General features: G+C 40.7%; 1 protein-coding gene across 2 annotated transcripts in view; it reads right to left on the bottom strand.

Annotated features, from left to right (window-relative positions):
• Positions 1-13,360: 13,360 nt before the first annotated feature.
• LMNTD1 (lamin tail domain containing 1) overlaps positions 13,361-25,429 on the bottom strand; it is a 169,563-nt gene continuing 157,494 nt past the window's right edge. Inside the window, exons 9-10 of one of the 2 annotated variants that reach the window (XM_043440406.1) lie at positions 21,527-21,590; positions 13,361-15,306 (exon numbers count right to left, since the gene is read on the bottom strand). In XM_043440406.1, coding sequence (XP_043296341.1) covers positions 21,549-21,590 — 42 coding nt within the window. In that variant the 3' untranslated portion in view covers positions 13,361-15,306; positions 21,527-21,548. The remainder of the gene's footprint in view (positions 15,307-21,526; positions 21,591-25,429) is intronic. The other variant, XM_043440407.1, reaches the window with a different exon arrangement.

A 25,429-nucleotide genomic window follows, 5' to 3' on the forward strand; every position in this document is an offset into this window, starting at 1 on the left:
CATCACTAGCACCACCTGGAAAGCCCATGCACTACACAGCAGGAGAAAGCAACATTGCATGCTGCTGTCAAAGTGAAGTAGACGGTTGTCAGAAGTAATCCCTCATGCACTTGGCCAGGTGTAAGGAAAGCAGCCACAGCCAAACTCCAGCCCATTTTGGTGTGGGGAGCCCATGTTGCCTGAGGATAAAAATGAAACCTTTAAGTTACCTAGTTCAGTGGCTGGTACCAAGTGTGTGCTCAATAGCTATATTTTTCTCTTCTCGCTATAAAAATAATTTCCAAATGAAACTGTTAGGGAGCACAACCAAATAACATTTCAGCATTTTATACTGATAAAATCTAATGCTGATTAGAGAACTTTGTGCAGAAGACTACATAATGAATTTGAAACTACTGTTGCTTTTGGAAGATGATTGGCTTTAACAAAACGAGCTGGAAAGGGTAACTTTCCATAAAAGGAGTAAGAATGACGTTAACTGTGGAGGTGGTAGGGTGGGTGGAGACTAGGAAACTAAGGACGTGGGGCTAAGAAGGGGGGCTGATGGAGCAGTATGCTTTTATGAGGGGAATGGCCTTGAGAAGTTCCCAGAGATGGTGTGACATTGTGATTTACTATAAGAAATATATATTCGGTTTTCCGCCTGTTCCTGGTGGGGCTTCCCAGGTGGCTCAGTTGGTAAAGAAGCTGCCTGTTAATGCAGGAGACATAAGAGATGAGGGTTCAATCCCTGGGTCAGGAAGATCCCTGGAGGAGGAAATGGCACCCCACTCCAGTATTCTTGCCTGGGAAATCCCATGGACAGAGGAGCCTGGTGGGCTACAGTCCAGGGGGTCGCAAAGAGTTGGAAGTGACTGAGCACACATGCTCACGCCTGTCCTGCTACAGAGTTCCCAAAACCCTCGTACTTTCCTGTGATGAGAGCAAAGGTTTCTTTTGTTACCTTAATAAGTGACTTTTGGGAAACATCTAAGGAGGGGGCTGGTTGCCAGGGGAACTAACCATGTGATTAGAGGGCTGGACCTCTCAGTCCCACTCTCACTGACCTCCAAGGAGGGAAGAAAGGATGAATTCAGCAGCACCAGCCAATTACTTAATCAAACATGGCTCTGTAGTGACATGTCCATAAAACACAGGAAGGATGGGTTTGGAGAATTTGTGGTTGGCGAATTTGTGGTTGTGGATGGAGATTGGAGGAGAGTGGTATGCTCTGGGGGAAGCTCCCTACCCCTTCCCCATACCTTGCCCTGTGCATCTCTTTCATCTGGCTGTTCCTGTCTTATGTCCTTTTATAATAAACCAGGTGATGCTAGTGGTAAAGAACCCATCTGATAACGCAGGAGACCCAAGAAACATGGGTTCATCCCTGGGTCAGGAAGATCCTCTGGAGAAGGGTATGGCAACCCACTTCAGTATCCTTGCCTGGAGAATCTCATGGACAGAGGAGCCTGGTGGGCTATAGTCCACAGGGTTGCAAAGAGTCAGATATGACTGAAGTGAATTAGCACGCATAAAAACCAGTGATCCAGAGAGTAAAGTGTTTCTTTGAGTTCTGTGAGCCACTCTGGCAAATTAATCTATGAAAGGAGGGGAACCTACGATCTATAGCCGGTTCTTCAGGAGCCCATGTGACAACCTGGACTTGGGATGGGCGTCTGAAGTGGTAGTGAGGGTGAGCATCGTATAGGACTGAGTCCTTAACCTGTGGCATCTGATGCTCCCTCCAGGTAGTCAGGTAGTCAGAATTGAGTTAAATTGTTGGACAACCAGCTGTTGTCTGAGAATTTCTTGGTGTAGGGGAGAAAATTCACACATTGTAATTGGGTACAGAGTATAAGAATGCCCAAAAGACTTCAGAACAGAATGTTAGACATTCAGCTCTGTTATTTGCTTTGGAACAGGCTCACACAAACCCTCTGTACTGGTCTGATGCACTATATGCTGTCTACATCATACAGCCCTGAATAGGAAGCAAGTTTGGGATGGGAAGGATTCTGGTGGTGTCCAGCCTGATGGTTGTGTTCAGATTGTGGGGAAAAACAGCACATGCAGAAGGCAAGAGCAGAACAGCCCATGTTGAATTCAGAAGGAAGTCATTCATGACCATGGGAAACTTAACCTCTTGACAACCCCAGCAATACAGGAGAGATGGGGGCTTTACATGATGATGGGGGGCAGAATAATGAATCTTTGAGAACATTTTTAGGGAGATGACTACATAAAACTAAGGTGCTAATTGAGACAGTAATGTGTACATAGACATAGAAGGGAGAGACCAGAAATCAACTAGAAGACTTAATACATTTTAGATTTCACTTGAGGTTTCAGACGATAGGTGAGTAAGAGCCAGTGTATCTCTTGAACTGTAATGAGTTTTATTTTCGCTGTGGATTTTCAGTTTGGCAAAATGAACAGGGCATGTTTAGAAAAGCTTATTGCATGCGTGCTCAGTCATATCTGACTCTTTCAGACCCTATGGACTGTGCCCACGAGGTTCCTCTGCCCACGGGATTTCCAAGGCTTGAATACTGGAGTGGGTTGCCATTTCTTCCTCCAGGGGGTCTTCCCAACCCAGAGATCAAACCTGCACTGGCAGGTGGGTTCTTTACCACCGAGCCACCTAGGAAGACCCCAGGAAAGCATATTGATCAATCTCAATAGGACATTGTCAAAAGTCTTTTTAAAATTAGAGTATCTTCCTATCCCCCATGAAGTTTTTACCTGAGAATTTTATAAAACATTGGTAGAATAGCTCAAGACAACTTTTCAATTTAGTCTCACACCTCCATTCTTTTCTCTTAATAAGATACCCTCCTCACTTCCTGAGACAGCTCTCTGAACATGGCAATTTGCCGATAGCATATTTTTATAAGGAAGGCTGGATCTATTAGCCAGGGAATATGAGCTACATTGTATAGACTGATATTGCCTTAACACCAAATTTCTAGGGTAGGGAAGGGGGAACGATCACACAGACCATGGCTGCCTTTGAGTATCTGTATGTTTTGTTCTAACAGCATATAATGGTGAAAAGCATTGTAAGAGGACCATGATGACTGTAAAGACAGACCTTTACTCTGAACCCAAAGTGTTTGCACAAATTGTGTGCCTAACACACAGTGAGGCCAAACAAACTGAAAGGCTGGAGTCTGGAGCAAAGAAAGATTTAATGTAGGGCCACGCGTGGAGAAGGGCTTCCCTGGTAGCTCAGTCGGTAAAGAATCTGCCTACAGTGCGGGAGACCCAGGTTCCATTCCTGGGTTGGGAAGATCCCCTGGGGAAGGAAATGGAAAACCATTCGAGTATCCTTGCCTGGAGAATCCCATGGATCGAGAAGCCTTGTGGGCTGCAGTCTAATGGTTGCAAATCAGGCACGACTGAGCGACTAACACTGAGGAACTGAGGATGCGCGGAGATAGGTGTGTGCGTGTGTTTTCAGTCGTGTCCAGCTCTTTGTGATCACACTGACTGTAGCCCACCAGGCTCCTCTGTCCGTGGAATTTTCTAGACAAGAATTGCCATTTCGTTCTCTAGGGGATCTTCACAACCCAGGGATCGAACTGAAGTCTCCTGCATTGGCAGGCAGATTCTTTACAACCTGAGCCACGGGGGAAGCCTCATACCCTCAAAAGACCAAAGGGTTTCGGGGAAGCGTTTTTAAAAGCCAGGTGATGGAGGTGGGAGGGCGTGGTCACACCTTGTGATCAGTTTGTGCACAGTTCTCGGATTGGCTGATGGCTAGGTAACAGGGTAGTGTCACAGGGGTTAACTTTTTCAGTCCTTTGGTTCCTAGAGGCCTGGGGCCATGTGCTCATAGTCATCAAGTAATTAATGTGAGGCGAGCAGAAGTAATGCCATGGCAGGCAGCTTAGATTAGGAGTAGGCCTTCCTACTTCTGGGTGGTAAGATTATCAGGCCACCTGGATCAGCTTTCGCTTAACACTGACGCTGTTTGCCAATTAGGAACAGGGCTGAAACCCCCGGGAAAGTCCCGCGCATGTGAAAGTTTTGAGTGTGTTTGACCAATGAAATTGCTTTGCAAGCTTGTAACCAATCCACTTAAACCAACTACCAACGGCGTGTGCTCACCCTATAAATTTGTGTAACAGCTTGGGCTCGGGGCTCTCTGACCCCGTACCACTGCGTTGGATGCGGCAGGAGCCCTGACTCGAGTCAGCAATAAACTTCCCTTTTCGCGAGTTGCATTGTCTTGGAGGCCTTCTCTCTTCCCGTTCGGGGATTCGGACATGGGGCATAACATGAACATCTTCCATTTGGTGGGGGGTTTTCGCATCTGTAAAACAACTCAGGAAATGTGCATCAAATACTGCCATCAAGGTACCTACCTCAGAGAGGAGCTAAAGCAGAGGGTATGGAGGAAGAGTCTGTCCCAGGAAGGCACCACGGGGTCCTCTGTGTATGTGTTAGTGGCTGAGTTGTGTCCAACTCTTTGCGACCCCATGGACTGTAGCTCCTCTGTCCATAGAATTCTCTAGGCAAGAATACTAGAGTAGGTTGCCATTTCCTTCTCCAGGAGATCTTCCCAACCCAGGGATGGATCCTGGTCTCCTGCACTGCAGGCAGATTCTTTAGCGTCTGAGCCACCAGGAAAGTTTGGTGGGTCCTGCTCAGTCGTCAAAACTTGGAATAATCAATCACCATATTTGCACTATGGTTTTTATCAACTGTGTATGTATAGCTAGAAATTCTCTGATCTATATTTTCTTTTAAAGCAACTCTTATAAAATCCAAATTTGGAAAAGTTGAGGTTTCTTTGAAAAATAACCACTGTATTATAGTGGGATAAATTCTCTGTCACTAGCCAGTGTACTGCCAGATTCTAAAGGAGAATCTGGAATTACTATTTCCCTTCTATAACACACGAGAGCAAGTTCAAACACTTGGCCCCAGAACACAACACTCATGATTTGGCTCAATCTACTTTTCAAGCCCCATTTCCTTGTTCCTTCTTTTATTCTGTCTTCTACACACACACTAATATGAATGACCATTTCTCAGAGCCGCCCACCCAGTGACTTCTATTTATTTGCCACATGTGCTGATCGGCTTTTCTCCATTTGCTTGAAGCATCTTTGCTTGTTTCTTAAAATCAGCTCCATGGCACCTATTTGGAACTCTCCATGTTCCAGAAAGCACATGTAATTTTATATTTAGCTTTATTGTAGTATTTCTTTGATTCTTTATTTTAGGATTCTTTACTTTATTAAAAGTATCTTTCCCACTGGTCTATGACTCCCATAAAAGAATAAATCATGTATTTTGAAAAAGTCCCAGTGCCTAGCATATAGTAGATGCTCAGAATAACTCGTGATTAAGAATGCATGACAGGGAAAAAACAAGCTTGCAAAATACAGACTCAACAGACAACTACAAGCCCTTTAAGATATATCTCCAGCTAATCCACCTAGATTTCAGCAATTAAAGGAAGAGGGGAAAACATTAAGGGATTCTTGAAGGGTGGTGCAAGAAATTAAAGAGATAGTTTATAATCTCTGAAGCCAATTATTGCTTCAGAACAATACTTCAAAGAGATTCCCCTTGTTTCAGTTAAATTGACAACATACCCCAGTAAAGGTATTGTTGTTGTTTAGTTGCTCAGCTGTGCCCAACTCTTTGCGACCCCATGGACTGTAGCCCACCAGGCTCCTCTGTCCATGCGGATTCTCCAAGCAAGAATACTAGAGTCGGTTTCTTTTTCCTTCTCTAACAGATCTTTCCCACCCAGGGACCAAACCTGCCTCTCTTGCATCTCCTGCATTGGCAGGTGGGTTCTTTACCACCGTGCCATCTGGGAAGCCCCTAAATAAAGGTAAGGTCACACAGTTTCTTGCCTATTTTGTTGTGATTCTTTGAAACATCAGGATTTGCTAGCTGAACTTGGGGATACACTTAATTTTCCAAGATAGGGATAGACCTGCCCAGGTAAGATTATAAGGGCAAGATCAAGTTAAAAAGAAGCATAAGATAAATCCACGAACCTATGGACACCTTATCTTTGACAAAGGAGGCAAGGATATACAATGGAAAAAAGACAACCTCTTTAACAAGTGGTGCTGGGAAAACTGGTCAACCACTTGTAAAAGAATGAAACTAGAACACTTTCTAACACCATACACAAAAATAAACTCAAAATGGATTAAAGATCTAAATATAAGACCAGAAACTATAAAACTCCTAGAGGAGAACATAGGCAAAACACTCTCCGACATAAATCACAGCAGGATCCTCTATGACCCACCTCCCAGAATATTGGAAATAAAAGCAAAAATAAACAAATGGGACCTAATGAAACTTAAAAGCTTTTGCACAACAAAGGAAACTATAAGCAAGGTGAAAAGACAGCCTTCAGAATGGGAGAAAATAATAGCAAATGAAGAAACAGACAAAGGATTAATCTCAAAAATATACAAGCAACTCCTGCAGCTCAATTCCAGAAAAATAAATGACCCAATCAAAAAATGGGCCAAAGAACTAAACAGACATTTCTCCAAAGAAGACATACAGATGGCTAACAAACACATGAAAAGATGCTCAACATCACTCATTATCAGAGAAATGCAAATCAAAACCACAATGAGGTACCATTACACGCCAGTCAGGATGGCTGCTATCCAAAAGTCTACAAGCAATAAATGCTGGAGAGGGTGTGGAGAAAAGGGAACCCTCTTACACTGTTGGTGGGAATGCAAACTAGTACAGCCACTATGGAAAACAGTGTGGAGATTTCTTAAAAAACTGGAAATAGAACTGCCATATGACCCAGCAATCCCACTTCTGGGCATACACACTGAGGAAACCAGATCTGAAAGAGACACGTGCACCCCAATGTTCATCGCAGCACTGTTTATAATAGCCAGGACATGGAAGCAACCTAGATGCCCATCAGCAGATGAATGGATAAGGAAGCTGTGGTACATATACACCATGGAATATTACTCAGCCATTAAAAAGAATTCATTTGAATCAGTTCTAATGAGATGGATGAAACTGGAGCCCATTATACAGAGTGAAGTAAGCCAGAAAGATAAAGAACATTACAGCATACTAACACATATATATGGAATTTAGAAAGATGGTAACGATAACCCTATATGCAAAACAGAAAAAGAGACACAGAAGTACAGAACAGACTTTTGAACTGTGTGGGAGAAGGTGAGGGTGGGATGTTTCGAAAGAACAGCATGTATACTATCTATGGTGAAACAGATCACCAGCCCAGGTGGGATGCATGAGACAAGTGCTCGGGCCTGGTGTACTGGGAAGACCCAGAGGAATCGGGTGGAGAGGGAGGTGGGAGGGGGGATCGGGATGGGGAATACGTGTAACTCTATGGCTGATTCATATCAATGTATGACAAAACCCACTGAAATGTTGTGAAGTGATTAGCCTCCAACTAATTAAAAAAAAAAAAAAGAAGTATGCTTTTGTTTGGATGATTTACACATAGTGGTGGTTTTAAAATAGGGTCTCCTATGGAGAAGTGGTGTCTATGTCTCCTCCCCTTGAGCATGGGCTCTGTAACTGCTTGACTAACAGTTGAACATGGCAAAGTGCATGTTCTGCATCCAGACCTTGAGGAATGGGGTAGCTTTCACTTCCTGTTTCTGAGGACATTCACTCTTGGAACCTGAGTAAGTTGTGTGAGGGGAAGTCCAAACTGCCGTGGAGAGAACAATCTGTACTAGTTTGCCTGCCACGTGAACGAACCATCTTGGGAGTGGGTGTCTTCCCTGGCTACACCCATCCTGAATGCCTTGTGGTTTCCTTGTTTTCAGCAGAGCAAGAAGTATGAGACTTGAGCTTAAAAAGCAGTTCCTATGGTACTTCTGCTCATGGTTACAATGTTCCTCCTTCTAGACCTAAAATTATTATTCATTGACTAATATAAAATCTAATGTGTAATGCAGGCAGAAAGTAGTATTACTCACCTTTGCAATCTGTTGATATCAAGGCAAAATTCGGCTGCCCGGCAATTCTATTGGCCTCTTACTTAGAGAAACCTTTCCCCCTCTTTCTAGGACCACAATGCGGACACAAACTCAGCCCATTTAGAACAGATGATTATGTTTTCAGATAATCCCAAAGGTTTTACACTGTTCATACTGTGGTAAAACATAAGCAAAAGGCTTATATGAAATTTCATGGCACTCAACATGCTGAGGGCTTCCCACGTGGTGCAGTTGTAAAGAATCAGCCTGCCAATGCAGAAGACACAAGAGATGCAGGTTCTATCCTTGGGTCAGGAAGATCCCCTGGAGAAGGAAATAGCTACCTCCTCCAGTACTCTTGTCTGGAAAACTCCTTGGACAGACAAGTCTGGCAGGTTACAGTTTGTGGGGTTTCAAAGAGTCGGTCATGACTGAGCAACTGAGCACGCACAGCAGAGCATGCTGAAATTGTCTTTAGCCTAAGAAAAATAAAATCTCGGTATTGGGAAAATAAAACTCCTCTAAAAATAAAATTCTTTCTGGAGTTATGTCTCCACTGATCTCCAGTAGCATATTGGGCACCTACCGACCTGGGGAGTTCATCTTTCAGTGTCCTATCTTTTTGCTTTTTCATACTGTTCATGGGGTTCTCGAGGCAAGAATACTGAAGTGATTTGCCATTCGTTTCTCCAGGGGACCACATTCTGTCAGACCTCTCCACCATGACCCGTCTGTCATGGGTGGCCCCACACGGCATGGCTTAGTTTCATTGAGTTAGACAAGACTGTGGTCCTGTGATCAGATTGGTTAGTTTTCTGTGATTGTGGTTTCAGCCTGTCTGCCCTCTAATGCCCTCTCTTAGTGCCCACCGTCTTACTTGGGTTCTTTACCTTGGACGTGGGGTATCTCCACTCCTGTGCCGGCTACTGGATCCAATATGCTACTGGAGATCAGTGGAGAAATAACTCCAGAAAGAATGAAGGGATGGAGCCAAAGCAAAAAGAACACCCAGTTGTGGATGTGACTGGTGATAGAAGCAAGGTCCGATACTGTAAAGACTAATGTTGCATAGGAACCTGGAATGTTAGGTCCATGAATCAAGGCAAATTGGAAGTGGTCAAACAGGAGATGGCAAGAGTGAATGTCGACATTCTAGCAATCAGCGAACTAAAATGGACTGGAATGGGTGAATTTAACTCAGTTCAGTCCCTCAGTTGTGTCCGACTCTTTGTGACCCCATGAATCGCAGCATGCCAGTCCTCCCTGTCTAGATGACCGTTTTATCTACTACTGTGGGCGGGAATCCCCTAGAAGAAATGGAGTAGCCATCACAGTCAACAAAAGTGTATGAAATGCAGTACTTGGATACAATCTCAAAAATGACAGAATGATCTCTGTTCATTTCCAAGGCAAACCATTCAATATCACAGTAAGCAAGTAACCCTGAGCAGTAACGCCAAAGAAGCTGATGTTGGATGCTTCTATGAAGACCTACCAGACCTTTTAGAACTAACACCTGAAAAAGATGTCTTTTTCATTATAGGGGACTGGAATGCAAAAGTAGGAAGTCAAGAAATACCTGGAGTAACAGGCAAATTTGGCCTTGAAGTACAGGATGAAGCAGGAAAAAGGTTAATAAACTTTTGCCAAGAGAAAGCACTGGTCATAGAAAACACCATCTTCCAACAACACAAGAGAAGACTCTATACATGGAAGTCACCAGATGGCCAACACTGAAATCAGATTGATTATATTCTTTGCAGCCAAATATGGAGAAGCTCTTACAGTCAGCAAAAACAAGACTGGGAGCCGACTGTGGCTCAGATCATGAATTCCTTATTGCCAAATTCAGACTTAAACGGAAGAAAGTGGGGGAAACCACTAGGCTATTCAGGTATAACCTAAATAAAATCCCTTATGATTATACAGTGGAAGTGAGAAATAGATTTAAGGGACTAGATCTGATAGACAGAGTACCTGATGAACTATGGATGGAGGTTCATGACATTGTACAGGAGACAGGGATCAAGACCATCTCCAAGAAAAAGAAGTGCAAAAAAGCAAAATGGTTGTCTGAGGAGGCCTTACAAATAGCTGTGAAAAAAAAAGTGAAAAGCAAAGGCGAAAAGGGAAGATATACCCATTTGAATGCAGAGTTCCAAAGAAGAGATAAGAAAGCCTTCTTCAGTGACCAATGCAAAGAAATAGAGGAAAACAACAGAATGGGAAAGACTAGAGATCTCTTCAAGAAAATTAGAGATACCAAGGGAACATTTCATGCAAAGATGGGCTCGATAAAGGACAGAAATGGTATGGACCTAACAGAAGCAGAAGATACTAAGAAGAGGTGGCAAGAATAAACAGAAGAACTGTACAAAAAAGACATTCACACCCATAATCACGATGGTGTGATCACTCCCCTAGAGCCAGACATCCTGGAATGTGAAGTCAAGTGGGCCTTAGGAAGCATCACTATGAGCAAAGCTAGTGGAGGTGATGGAATTCCAGTTGAGCTATTTCGAATCCTAAAAGATGATGCTGTGAAAGTGCTGCACTCAATATGCCAGCAAATTTGGAAAACTCAGCAGTGACCACAGGCCTGGAAAAGGTCAGTTTTCATTCCCATCCCTAAGAAAGGCAATGCCAAAGAATGCTCAAACTACCACACAATTGCACACATCTCACACGCTAGTAAAGTAATGCTCAAAATTCTCCAAGCCAGGCTTCAGCAATATGTGAACCATGAACTTCCAGATGTTCAAGCTGGTTTTATAAAAGGCAGAGAAGCCAGAGATCAAATTGCCAACATCCGCTGGATCATTGAAAAAGCAAGAGAGTTACAGAAAAACATCTATTTCTGCTTTATTGACTATGCCAAAGCCTTTGACTGTGTGGATCACAATAAACTGTGGAAAATTCTGAAAGAGATGGGAATACCAGACCACCTGACCTGCCTCTTGAGAAACCTATATGCAGGTCAGGAAGCAACAGTTAGAACTGGACATGGAACAACAGACTGGTTCCAAATAGGAAAAGGAGTATGTTAAGGCTGTATATTGTCACCCTGCTTATTTAACTTATATGCAGAGTACATCATGAGAAATGCTGGACTGGAAGAAGCACAAGCTGGAATTAAGATTGCCGGGAGAAATATCAATAACCTCAAATATGCAGATGACCTTATGGCAGAAAGTGAAGAACTAAAAAACCTCTTGATGAAAGTGAAAGAGGAGAGTGAAAAAGTTGGCTTAAAACTCAACATTCAGAAAACTAAGATTATGGAATCCAGTCCCATCACTTCATGGCAAATAGATGGGGAAACAATGGAAACAGTGGCTAACTTTCTTTTTTTGGGCTCCTAAATCACTTCAGATGGTGATTCCAGCCATGAAATTAAAAGACGCTTACTCCTTGGCAGGAAAGTTATGACTAACCTAGACAGTATATTAAAAAGCAGAGACATTAGTTTGCCAACAAAGGTCCGTCTAGTCAAGGCTATGGTTTTTCCAGTAGTCATGTATGGATGTGAGAGTTGGACTATATAGAAAGCTGAGCACCAAAGAATTGATGCTTTTGAACTGTGGTGTTGGAGAAGACGCTTGAGAGTCCCTTGGACTACAAGGAGATCCAATCAGTCCATCCTAAAGGAGATCAGTTCTGGTTGTTCTTTGGAAGTTCTGATGCTGAAACTGAAACTCCAAAGCTTTGGCCACCTGATGCGAAGAGCTGACTCATTTGAAAAGACCCTGATGCTAGGAAAGATTGAGGGCAGGAGGAGAAGGGGATGACAGAGGATGAGATTGTTGGATGGCATCACTGACTCAATGGACATGAGCTTGGGGAAATTCCGGGAGTTGGTAATGGACAGGGAGGTCGCAAAGAGTGAGACATGACTGAGTGACAGAACTGAAGTGAAAAATAAAATTTCTATTTGCATCTGTTTTGTCTTATAATGTACTAAAAAAAATATGGCTACATTCTGGATATGACTATTAGATATATTTCAAATGAGTATTTTTGTAAACATAATTGAGTGGTAACCATTTATATTATTTGAGCACAAAGTTGTATTGTTACCACGCATTTTAAAACTTAACTCAGATGGCTAGATTCTAACGAATGCCTTCTCTACTTGGATTTGGGATTAAGTGCCAAGAGTAGGAGTTTATCCCCCCGAGAACTCTAGCCCTGATACTGATCTGAAAAATTGGATTCCTCTACAAGGCTCATTGGCAATTAACCAAAAACACTTCATCACAAGAACAATTTATCCTTTCATAATTTCTTTGACTATTTCGTGCCAAAATCATAAAGTGTGTGTGTGTGTATAACAGAGAGAGAGAGGAAAAGTACTGGGGTAGGGCTTAAAATATTCACCTATTTTTGTGGCATATTCAGCAGAAGGTAAAGTTTGGGGTTTATTTTCATTGTAATTCATGTAGTTCATCCATCTGTAGGTAAATTTGTTTCCCTAAACAGTGAATATTATTTAACAATACTTATTATTCAGATACTTCATAAAATAATCCTCACACAACTCCTATAAGATGGTTATAAGCAGAGTGCTGCACCCAACTCGCAGAAGCAACAATGAAGTGGCAAAGTTCTGGGACTGTAAGATAAAGCTTGCTGCTATCTAAGGCTGCTGAAGCCTAAAGGATCAGTCTTAAATCTTTCATTCAAGAAATGTAGGAAAACAAAATTCTCCAGCCCCATATTCTTTCTTTGTAATCCCTGAATAGTCTTGCCTGAATATTTTTAACATTTAGGCAGTTAGTGATTTATATCAGCATAGGAGATTTATTTATATCACTCGATCTTCCTCCTTCTATACCATTTCTAGAGAGAGACTGACTGTCCCTGCGCAGGAAGATGGTTTAGGCTTGTGCTAGAAAACTCCGTGGGTAATGTCACTGACAAGAAATCTACCACACTGAGTATTTATTTCTCTTTTTTCTTGCAAGGGCAAAAGGTTATACACTTTCTGAGACTGTGCTTCGTAAAAATAATCAGTACTTAAATGCACTGTATTTTTGACCACCCAGAGAGGAAGTGCTCTTATAGAAGAGCTCAGAGGAGATGTTGTTATTGATGAAGTGTCAATGGATAGGATATGAATCAGATGAAATTCTCCTGAAGATACACAGTCTTCAAGTATAAGGAAGACTATTTGAGCTAAAATATGTTTTGAATTAGGAAACCTCTGCTCACATGAGGGATATAATTGGAAACACCTGAGGCTAACATGCTGTTTCTTTCAAGTGTTTCTTTCACAAATCTTTGAGGGGAGGAGGTTGGGAGGGACGCCTGCACGGGTGAGATGGTTTCCTGGCTTCAGTTCCCAGAGTCCTTTGGGTTGGATGTTTATACTCCCAATGTGAACATGATAATCACACATGGAGTCAGCTGGAAGAGATTATGAACCATGAAACAAGTTAACTTTGATTGTACACCCTTAGATGCTCTTACTGTCTCCTCACAACACAATGGCTACCCCGTTTCTATGGTAACTATGAAAAAGACAGAAGAGCCTACACAATTCAGCCAACGTGTGATTCAAACATCACACTTCACGGTTCAAAGTGGCATAAAGTGTTACTGAGAGTTGTCTGAAAATGTACAAGTCTACTCCTAAGTGTCTAAAGACTAAGGAAATGATGTAATTGGTGTGGCCTAGTGACTAGAAAACATTTATGCTGCATCATTATGCTGGGGTTGATGTGAACTCCTTTTATCTCAAACCAAAAAGTTTATGACAAATTATTGTCAAGTGGTATAAGTCTTCTTAAATGCTTTAGAACTGGAATATGCCTTTTTTCCCATCTTGGAAATATTGATCAGATTTTATTAGAGTTTTATTTGTTTGTTTACCATTTTAACTATTTTAAGCATACAAATCAGCAGCATTAAGTACATTCACAAGATTGTGCAACTATCATTACTGTTTCCAGAACTTTTTCATTATCTTGAACAGAGATTTTGTGCCGCTTAAACAACTCCTCATTCTCCCCTTGACCTGGCCCCTGGTAAGCACTATTGTACTTTCCATTTCTATGAATTTGCCTATTCTCAGTACCTCAGACAAATGCCCTTTTGTGTCTGGCTTATTTCATTTAGCATAATATTTTCAAGGTTTAACCATCTTGTAGCATATATTAACATTTATTTTTTTTAATGGATGAATAACATTCTGTTATGTGTAGATACCACATTTTAAGAATCCATTCATCTGTTAATGAATGCTTGGATTGTTTTCACCTTTTATTACTTATGGATAGTCTGCTATTAATACTGGTATACAAGTATATGTTTGAGTCCCTTGGCATGTGACTTTTTAAAAATAAAGTATTTTTAGCCCTTGATATTTGGATATAATAAGCAAAACTCAGTGGTCACCACTAATGAGTTTGGGGGTTATTTTACATTTCTTTATTTTTTTCAGAGTATATTTGGGGAAAATCTTCACTTTTCTTGCTCCTTCTCACATTTCAAGACTGCATATGCCCCATCTTCTGCATGTGTTACATAAATAAACAAAAATTAAAATAAATTAAGCTGGGCTATGAGGCATAGATAGGATTTGTTCTCAGAAACAGAAGCAATCATACCTTCTGCCTGTCAACATTAAAAATGAACAAGTTCATTAGTTTTTCAACTTGTATACTCTTGATGAGTATAGAATAAGATCACTAAAGAATAAGAAGTGAGAATTGTGTAAAAAAAAAAAAGTAGCTCCATCAGATTACTTAATAAAAACTCTCTTGGTATTTCCTATCTATGGAATTTTGTACCTAGTGTCACAAGGTGGAAGAGGTTATTTTGACTGAATCTGAGTTACATGCAGGCAGGTTTAAAAACTCCAAACTAGTTATCCCGTAGAAACTTCTATTACTTCTAGACATTAATTAGAAAGCCAGATTAACACATGCTTTAGGGAGACAGATTCCAAGTGTAGAGAATCAGACAGACCACAAGATTTGGAATTCCTAAAACATGTGTTTTTGGAAAATGCAACTGCAGAATTTGTAGAAGTGGCTGACCTAACATCTGGGCAGGGTATAAAAGACTGAAATTAATGATTGGGAAACTTCATGTGTATAAAATGAAGACTGTGATGGTTTTGCTTTTGACTAGTATTTTTCTTTGTAACAGGCTGGACAGCAAATGTTTCAACTTGTGCACAAACTCTTATCTCCCTTCTTTAACAAATGGTATCAGGAAAGTCCTGAGGAATTATCTTTTCTAAAAGAAACCATGTTCTTGCTTGCTGCTGGCTTCCTCTCCTTTCCTGTGTGGAAGGCAGGCTGCATCATGTCAGGCATCCTTGTGTTGTTCTCCAGACTAGAATATTATCGTCCTGAACAAAATGTAAAATGGCAATGCATGGTGAAATATAATACAGACTGTAAACATGTTGAAATTTTCAGAGCAATATAAAGTAGAAATGATCAAGTTCTTCACATTCCTCTTAAATGAAGACATAGAAATAGCAGATCTAGAACAGACTCATGGATGGGGGGCAATAACAGGAAGAAGTTATTTGCTCATGCCTTACCTTTTGCCAGGGTAAAAGGATTATTCACTTTTCTCTCGTTCTAACTCAACTTGATAATTTGTGTGCTTATTCAGGTTACAGTTCTTATGCTGAGTCATGACTCCTAAGCAGTGTAGCTATTTCACTACCCGATCATGGATACTATTTCCTTCTGGTCTTAACTATGAAGATCCCAATGATTCTGAGACAACCATCTTAATGACTCATTTCTAAACTTTCACCCCTCCATTTTCTTCTTAGTGGTACTTAAGTAGTATCTGATTAGCTTTTCAACCAAATAGCTAAAATATGCCCCAGATTTACAACATACCAGGTAACACACATAGAAAAGAAGAGAAAGTTTTGTTTCTCTGTTGTAACTGCTTGCGTCTACTCTAGGAGTCTTAGCAGGGGACTTCTCAGTCTGAGATGTTTATATTCTCCCTCCTCTGAGGAAATGGAGCTGAAGACATCTCACCTACATGTAGTTTCCTCTAACCTATGGAGCCTACCAGGCTCCTCCATCTATGGGATTTTCCAGGCAAGAATACCGGAGTGGGTTGCCATTTCCTTCTCCAGGAGATCTTCCCAACCCAGGGATTGAACCCGGGTCTCCCGCACTGTAGGCAGACGCTTTACCTCCTGAGCCACCAGGGAAGTCCCTAAAGGTTTACGTGGAGAAGAGTCTAAATTGTAGGTGGTTTTACTCCTCTCATACAACGTTGCTGTGGCACAGGAAGGTGTGGCTGGGAACACAGAGAACAGGGTAGCCGACAGACTTGAAAGAAAGGAGGTTATGAGAAACAAATATCATTGAAATTTCAACTGACTGAAGAATTTTGCAAACAGTCCACCTTGAGCACTGAGAGGAGAGAGACATAGATGGAAGAAATATACAACAAAATCTACACAGGAAACGCTGACATCAGAAAATTTAATCACTAGACTTTCAAAACTCCTTTCATAAATGGCAAGGACCTAATTGAATCAGAAGAGATTAAGACAAGGTGGAAAGAATACACAGAAGAACTGTACAAAAAAGCTCTTAATGACCCAGATAACCAGGATGTTGTGGTCACTCACCTAGAGCCAGATATCCTGGAGTGTGAAGTCAAGTGGGCCTTAGGAAGCATTACTATGAACAAAGGTAGTGGAGGTGATACTATTCCAGCTGAGCTATTGCAAATCCTAAAAGATGATGCTATGAAAGGGCTGCACTCAATATGTCAGCAAATTTGGAAAACTCAGCAGTGGCCACAAGACTGGAAAAGGTCAGTTTTATTCCAATCCCAAAGAAAGGAAATGCCAAAGAATGTTCAAATTACTGTACAATTGCACTCATTTTACATGCTTCCAAGATTATGCTCAAAATCCTTCAAGTTGGGCTTCAGCGAGAACTTTCAGAGGTACAAGCTGGATTTAGAAAAGGCACAGGAAAAATAGATCAAATTGCCAACATATGGTGGATCATAGAAAAAGCAAGGGAATTCCAAAAAAATCTACTTCTGCTTCACTGACTACACTAAAGCCTTTGACTGCATGGATCACAACAAACTGTGTAATATTCTTAAAGAGATGGGAATATCAGATCACATTCCCTGCCTCCCTGCCTCCTTTTTGTTTGTAGGGCAAGAAGCAAGAGTTAAAATTGGACATGAAACGATGGACTGATTCAACGTTGGGGAAGGAGTATGTCAAGGCTATACATTGTCACCCTGCTTATTTAACTTATACGCAGGGTACATTATATGAAATACTGGGCTGGATGACTCACAAGCTGGAATCAAGATTGCTGGGAGAAATATGAACAACCTCAGATATGCAGATGATACCACTTTAGTGGCAGAAAGTGAAGAAGAACTAAAGAGTTTCTTGATGACGGTCAAAGAGGAGAGTGGAAAAAGCTGACTTACAACTCAACATTCAAAAAATGAAGATCACAGCATCCAGTCCTATCGCTTCATGGCAAATAGATGGGAAAAAATTAGCAACAGTGTCAGATTTCATTTTCTTGGGCTCCAAAGTCTATGTGGACAGTGACTGCAACCACATAATTAAAACTCACTTGCTCCTTGGAAGAATAGCTATGACAAACCTAGACAATGTACAGTGTAGTGAAAAACAGAGATATCACTTTGCCAACAAAGGTCCGAATAGTCAAAGCTATGGTTTTTCCAGTAGTCAAGTATGGATGTGAGAGCTGGACCATAAAGAAGGTTGAGTGCCAAAGAATCGATGCTTTCAAACTGTGTTGCTGGAGAAGACTCTTGAGAGTCCCTTGGACAGCAAGTAGATCAAACCACTCAGTCCTAAAGGAAATAAACACTGAATATTCATTGGAAGGACTGGTGTTGAAGCTAAAGCTCCAATACTTTGGCTACCCGATGCAAAGAGCCAACTCATTGGAAAAGACCCTAATGCTGGGAAAGATTGAGTGTAGGAGGAGAAGGGGATGATAGAGGATGAGATGGTTGGATGGCATCACTGACTTAATGGACATGAATTTTAGTGAACTCCAGGAGATGGTGAAGGACAGGGAAGCCTGGTGTGCTGCAGTTCATGGGGTCATAAAGAGTTGAACAGGATTGAGGGACTAACATACATATTCACAAGTTCTTGTCAGGGTCCCAAGGAAGATTCAGAGGAGGACAAGAAGGACATCCCATATTTGAGCTGTCCAGTTTGGGCCATTTAGAACAGTAAGTGGTGTGTGAACACAGACCAGTTCATGGAAGGGCTCTATCAGTACTACTTTTTAGGAGCCCTAATACAACAGCGCCTTACAAGTGTAAGAGCTTCAGCCAATTACGAACTTAGCATGCCATGTCTGCAATTTTGCTGCTCTCCTCCCAGGTCCTAAGCAATTGCATACTCTCTCCCTCTTTCTTTTTGCAATGGCGTACTCTTGAGGACAGTACTGATGAAATGTAGCAAGTTCCACTTCTGCCCTTGATCTGTCTTCCTTCTTCTTTCTCCATCCTAGATTCCTCAGTGTCTCATGGCAAGTCTGAGAGTTCATGGGGCAGGTGGCAGACAGAGACATGACTTGGTCTTGCCAAAGTTCTCTACTCTAACCTGTGAGGACTTCTATTTCTGCAGCCTTCTGTGGCATCATCCATCTGCCTAGCCCATTAGTCAGACAGTAGAACTCGCACACATTCCTTGCAAAGAACTGAGCAAAGAGCTTCTGGGAGCTGTGACTCCAAGTGCAAGGCAGGGATTTATTCAGCTGTAGCATAGAAATGTGGTTAGCATAAAAATGTAATTAGCAGTCAGAGATGCTGGAGATTGAACTTTGATTTTCTGTGTTTTCTGTGTTTCTGACACTCTTCAGTTAGCAGTTTTGGAAATAAGACTTGAATCTTTTTTGGTGTAAGGAGATGTCTTAAGAGCCCCATGGTAGCAAACTGCTTTTTTTCATGTGAATGAAGATGTCTTTTTCTAGCCCTCCTTCTAAACGTGGGATGTTTTTGCCTTTCAGAGAAGTGGGTGGGGTGCAATCAGACAAAGACAATCTTCATGCTTGTTAGTAGAGTGATGTGGAAGAGCACTGGCATTAGGCTAAGATTTTAGTCTTCGCTCTGCCACTTACTATCTTAGTGACTTTAGGAAAGTCACTGAATCACTGAGCTGAAGTTTCTACAACCATAAAATGGAGATAATATCAGCCCTACATATATCTCATAGGTTCAAACAAGATAATGTGAAAACCTTGAAATCCTATACAGATGTGTAACAATATAAGTCACCAAGGAATGATCATGAATACCAGTGGGAACTGAATAATGACTTTGAACAGTTTTCCAAGAACAGACACACCAGATATGACTGCAATACAGAAGACATTCACTGACAGATGAAGTAAAATTTTGCTCCCACTAAAAGCTTCAGAAAATATTCTGAGAGCACATTAATGATCCATCCTAAAGATGTCACCAGCTGGGGATGGAGGCTCTGAGAAAACAAAAGAAAGGCATCTCAAGAAAATTAGGACTTTTTAAAACAGAGTAGGTACAAAAAAACTCAGAACTACCAAAGAATTTCCCACAGAGAGGCTCAGAGAACAGATCTGTGACCATGGTAATTAAGCAGAATGACTGAAGAAGACCAACAAAGGTTAAAAACTTCTGCCAAAATTATGTTATTCAATATCCCATGAGAGGATTTAGAACAGTTTTTTTCCAACCAAAACCGACTAGAACAAAGTCCTGTTTTTGTTTTTAATATAATGTCCCTATTCCAACTCATCTGCACTTTCAGTATCCAGTGCAATTCCCTTCTGGTTACAGAAAGTGAAGGGTAATTGAAGTATAGAAGTGCTGGTTGCTAATGTCTGTGGCAGATTTCAGATCCCATCCTCTGCATTTCAATGACCCCCCCTGCTCAGGGCTATGCCAACTGGAAGAAACGGATCCCAGTGTAGATAAAACTCTAGAAGACTTCTGGGAGCAGAGATTATATCAGTGGGGGCCAAGGCTGGATTCTCCAGTTCTTTGCAATGCAAAAAATCCTTAGTTTCGGCCTTGTGGTTGATTACTAGGTGAATTTTGGTAAACTTGTCTCCACAGACTTCCGTTTCTTTCACTCTAGAATGAAGTAGCTAAAATAAATTCTTTTACAGTCCTAATGTTTTACGAGACGTGTCTGAGAAGACAACTTCCCAGAAGAATAAGAAGAGGCAGCCATCATGTTTTCAAGAGGTTGGAAGTTCAAGGATAACGAGGCTATAGAAATGGAAAGAGTGGACTTGTGTAAGAATAAGTAACATTCAGAAAAATAAACGATCAGGAAAAACTGAGGCAGAGACAAACTGGAAGAAACTAGAATAGCTGAACAACAAGAGAAAACTTGACAGGTTGGTACATAGACGTGGGTGGCTAGTGGGACCATGAAAGGCCAGTAGGCTGTATAGGGTAGTAATGTTAAGTCATTTTTGTCAGCAGAGTCTAGAATATTAGCAAGTTAGGGATCCAGTGCCTGTAGCTTTATTCTGGAATCAAGGAGTAAACCTAAAGCTTCATCAGAAAAATAGATCAATAAGACATATAAGTAGATCAGTCATAGACTAGGGCAACAAAGGATGTCAACTAAAGAAGGATACTGATCAAAAAGATTCCTTGACCCAAAACTGCCTTGTCATCAGCTCTTTGGACAAGAGTTTAAACACAACCACTTACAAAAAAGAAAGCCACTGTAGATATCACTTAGATGTAGATATCAGCATGAAAAAGATGAGGCAATGTAGGAAGTGACTGGTTAAACAATGCAAAGTCATTTATCAACTAAATAGCAGAGGCCAGAGCTCTACTATTTCATCACCATTTAAAAGATACACAACTACACAGCTTCCACAGTCTCCTTAACCAGAATAACTTTGTTATACGATTAATACTTTGTTGCTCATAGGAATTAAAGTGTACTGGTATAGGTGCAAAATGGTTTTTAAAGTTTGGAAAGGATTTTATTCTCTCTTTAGCAATGAATGAGAATGGAGGTTTCTCCTCATCTTTGCCAACATTGGCTGTTATTATTTTTTTTAATGTTTGAGTTTTTAAATTTTTTTGAATTTATTTTTATTTGGAGGACAATTGCTTTACAAGTGTTGGTTTCTTCCGTACAACATGGATCAGTCGTAAGTATACATATATTCTCTCCCTCTGGAACCTCCCTCCCACCCCCACCTCCATCCCACCCCTCTAGGTTGTCACAGAGCATTTCTGTAAGTACTCTAACTGACTCTGAATTTCAGTCACACTTACTTACCCATCAACAAGGATAGGATGAGGATATAAAAGGTAGGATGAAGGCAAAAAGTAAAGATGTGCTATTTCTTTGTTTCCCATTCTTAGAAAGTTTATCATACAACAGAGATGACAAAATTGGATGGCTCCAAAAGCGGCATAAATATTTAACAGAAAATTAATCACTATAGGATATATGAAAAAATTCCATCATCTGATGGCTTCTAAAGATATATCTACAAATTATTTTAGTTTCCTTTTTCTGCAAAGAAGGCAAATTTGCAATATCTCTATATACTCACCTTTAGATGTTGAATTGATTGCCTATTGCTTTTGTAACTCAGACATCCTGTTTTTTCTTGATCTCTGCAAACCCAAAAAAGGGGTGGAGGTTAGGCAGATGGGCAAGATCCTATATGCCGAGCATTATTTTTTCCACACTAAAATAAACCCTGGAATAAACTAACAACCAAAGGATTATCTTTCATTTGAGGAAAAAAATCCAAGGTATAAGGACAATATTTAATAGTAACTTGAATCAAAGGGTTTAAATACCACTGGAAAAGTATTATTTGAGTGATAAGTCCAAACTTTGAGTCATTTTAAAAGGGAACATAAATTTCAAGATATAATTAAAATTTTGAGAGAAGAAATATCTGGAAGATGTATTTTTAAAAACTGAGGTTACAGAATAATTTTACCAGCCTGTAAAATTCCTCAAATGCTTTCTACAATTCCAGCAGCCACAGTGATGCAGTAGCCAGTGAAGGGAGGTTCAGGAATAAGGTTGCATCAGGAGAGAGTTATTAATACAAGGAGATGTGTGGACAGAAGCAGATACCGTCTAGCCTGCCAATTTAGGTGGCTGTACACTGGTAATGAATGAGTTGACTATTCATCACCAGGGTAGAGTGGTGGTCTCCCTCACTTCCATCTATTTGGGCAGGGACTGAAAGTCACTTTGTTGAAATATAATTCCTACATAGAAAAAACCAGGTGTATCAAACTGAAATAGTGCTGGATGGATGACCCCAAGTACAGATTACTTCTAGCCCAGAGATGAAATGTTGTTTTATTCTTGTAAAACAAGAGAGGAAAGAAAAATAATATTTTAGGTGCAGATAACAATGCACTCCTCTGGAAAAGAACACTCTAGGGAAGCTCCTCAGTCATGCCTATCTCTTTTCTATCTCTGTGAGTTCAGAAGAACTGTCAAGTGAATTGCTAGTATTTGATAGTGCACGAGCGCGGCCGAGAGAAGCTACCCCACGTCCAAGGTAAGGAGCAGGGGCTGCGCTTTGCTGGAGCAGCCGTGAAGAGCTACCCCACGTCCAAGGTAAGAGAAACCCAAGTAAGATGGCAGGCGCTGAGAGAGGGCATCAGGGGGCAGACAGACTGAAACCACAATCACAGACAACTAGCCAATCTGATCACACGGACCACAGCCTTGTCTAACTCAATGAAACTAAGCCATGCCGTATGGGGCCACCCAAGACAGATGGGTCATGGTGGAGAGGTCTGACAGAATGTGGTCCACTGGAGAAGGGAATGGCAAACCACTTCAGTATTCTTGCCTTGAGAACCCCATGAACAGTATGAAAAGGCAAAAAGGTAGGACACTGAAAGATGAACTCCCCAGGTCGGTAGGTGCCCAATATGCTACCGGAGATCAGTGGAGAAATAACTCCAGAAAGAATGAAGGGATGGAGCCAAAGCAAAAACAACACCCAGTTGTGGATGCAACTGGTGATAGAAGCAAGGTTTGATGCTGTAAAGAGCAATATTGCATAGGAACCTGGAATGTTAGGTCCATGAATCATGGCAAATTGGAAGTGGTCAAACAGGAGATGGCAAGAGTGAACATTGACATTCTAGGCCAATACTTTGGCCACCTGATGCAGAGAGCTGACTCATTGGAAAAGACCCTGATGCTGGGAAAGATTGAGGGCAGGAGGAGAAGGGGACAACAGAGGATGAGATGGTTAGATGGCATCACCAACACAATGGACATGGGTTTAGGTGGACTCCAGGAGTTGGTGATGGACAGGGAGGCCTGGCATGCTGTGGTTCATGGGGCTGCAAAGAGTTGGACACGACTGAGTGACTGAACTGAACTAAACTGATTACAAAGTGTGAAAATGTGATGTGCAAGAAAGAGTAACAAAAACGCAGGGTGTCGCTGGTTAACACAGTGATTCTCTTAGCCACTAATAGGTTTCTAAATCTAATGAATCAGGATGCTGTTTGGCACATCACAGTGTTAACTTTCTGAACAGTGAGTTATGGACCTGGAATATAAACAGGCTTCTAAGATATTTTCCTTACACAGGCAATGGTTTAGACAGAACAATCTAGCCATCACTTTTACATCTTCTGGAGCAATTTGTTGGCATGAAACACTCTTGTAAATATTTTATGTGTGTCTTTCAAGAATAAGGAGCCTGAAGATGAAGGTTTTGAACTGCACCCCAAAAACTTGTTCTTCAGCAGAGTATTGTATTTTAGAGCTCCAAACACTCACAGAAAATTCCCATCTATAATTTCTTGAATTTTAATGATAGTATTATCATTGGGAGTGCTTCCATTTCAGAGTGTGATGGTGGTAATTTCTTGGGTTATTTGAGCCTGAAATATTTAGCACCTAGTAACTTTAATCTGAATATTTTGACTTCCAAAAACAGTATTTTTACTTTTGTGAAGCAAGGGATCACTAATGATGTATTTTCATAAATTAGATTATAATCTTTCATAACTTTAAAATACTTCTGTTTTATAGTGTTGAAATGTTTTGAAATAAAAGATCTAGTCATGAAGTTACCCAATCATTCTATCATTAGGGCTAATATCTTGGAATTCTTTATATGGTCATTAAAGAAACATTTATTTCAGCTGTAAGAAGAGATGCATAAATGGTTCTCTCCTTTATATTTTTAAAAAGAAACTCCTACAGAAGATATAGTGATATTACAATCTGAATCTTCTGAAATCAAGCAGCAGAAGAGAAAAATCATTACTTTGAAATATATGATTTAATATAATTTTCCTTATAAGAGCTCCTCCTTTTCTTGATGCTATTATTCAATAATAAAAAATGAACAGAAACCTTTGGCATTTTGTAATGTTCTTACAAGCAATTATTTTCTACTCAGTCTGACTGTAAAAGGTCCAACTAATTGGCCTTCTATATTCCACATGACAGTCAAGTTTTGTTTTAAAATTTCTGTTTATCAATTATAGTAATACTGTTGGCTAATACTGCCATCTGTCAATATGTATATACACACACACATATATATATGTATATATTAAAATATATAAATACTTAATATAATATATAATAACATATAATGTTTATTTAATATTTGATATTTATATAATATATCATATATAAAATATATAAATATATTATCATATATATATGATATTAACTGAAAATATGGCCATTCATAGAAAAGTGACATTTGACATTCTAAATTCTTAATCTGATAAATGTAAATAATGCAATACAGGTCTAAACAAGAGTAAACAGAACAGACACTAATATGAAGGATGCATTTTTTCCCTTTGTTACCATTATGGATTGGAAGTATATTCTTATGGGAGAAAAGCACTTTGATCTCAGGAGAGATAAAGCTGAATTTATTGAACTGTAATGAGTCAGAAATGGCCCACAGTTGAAACTAAAGTATAGAGCTTACACTGATGAAAATTTAACTGTTTCATTCCTGCATAATCTATGTTCTGGTTTCATCTTTTTTTAATAGATTGATTTTTAAAGTGTGGCTTTGCAAGCCTCAGAAATCAAGGAACACTACTGTCATTCTTACTATAATAATGGGCTTCCTTGGTGGCTCAGTGGCAAAGAATCCACCTCCAATGTAGGAGACGAAAGTTCAGACCCTGGGTTGGGAAGATCACCTGAGAAGGAAATGGCAACCCTCTCCAGTATTCTCGCCCGGGAAACCCCATGGACAGAGGAGCCTGCTGGGCTACAGTCCATGGGGTTGCCAAAGAGTGGGGCACGACTTAGCAACAAAACAACACTATAACAACATTGGTATGGAAGATGGTAGCAGCCGTCGAGTCGCCAATTAAAATGAATGCACTGCAGTGTGCAACATGGATCACCGATGGTAGGTAAATGTATTAGTGTGCAAATAAAGTGCCTCAGACAGTGCACACACCCACACTGTTAGCTTGCAGCA

This window comes from Cervus canadensis, chromosome 21, assembly GCF_019320065.1.
Source record: "Cervus canadensis isolate Bull #8, Minnesota chromosome 21, ASM1932006v1, whole genome shotgun sequence".
Classification (NCBI taxonomy): domain Eukaryota; kingdom Metazoa; phylum Chordata; class Mammalia; order Artiodactyla; family Cervidae; genus Cervus; species Cervus canadensis.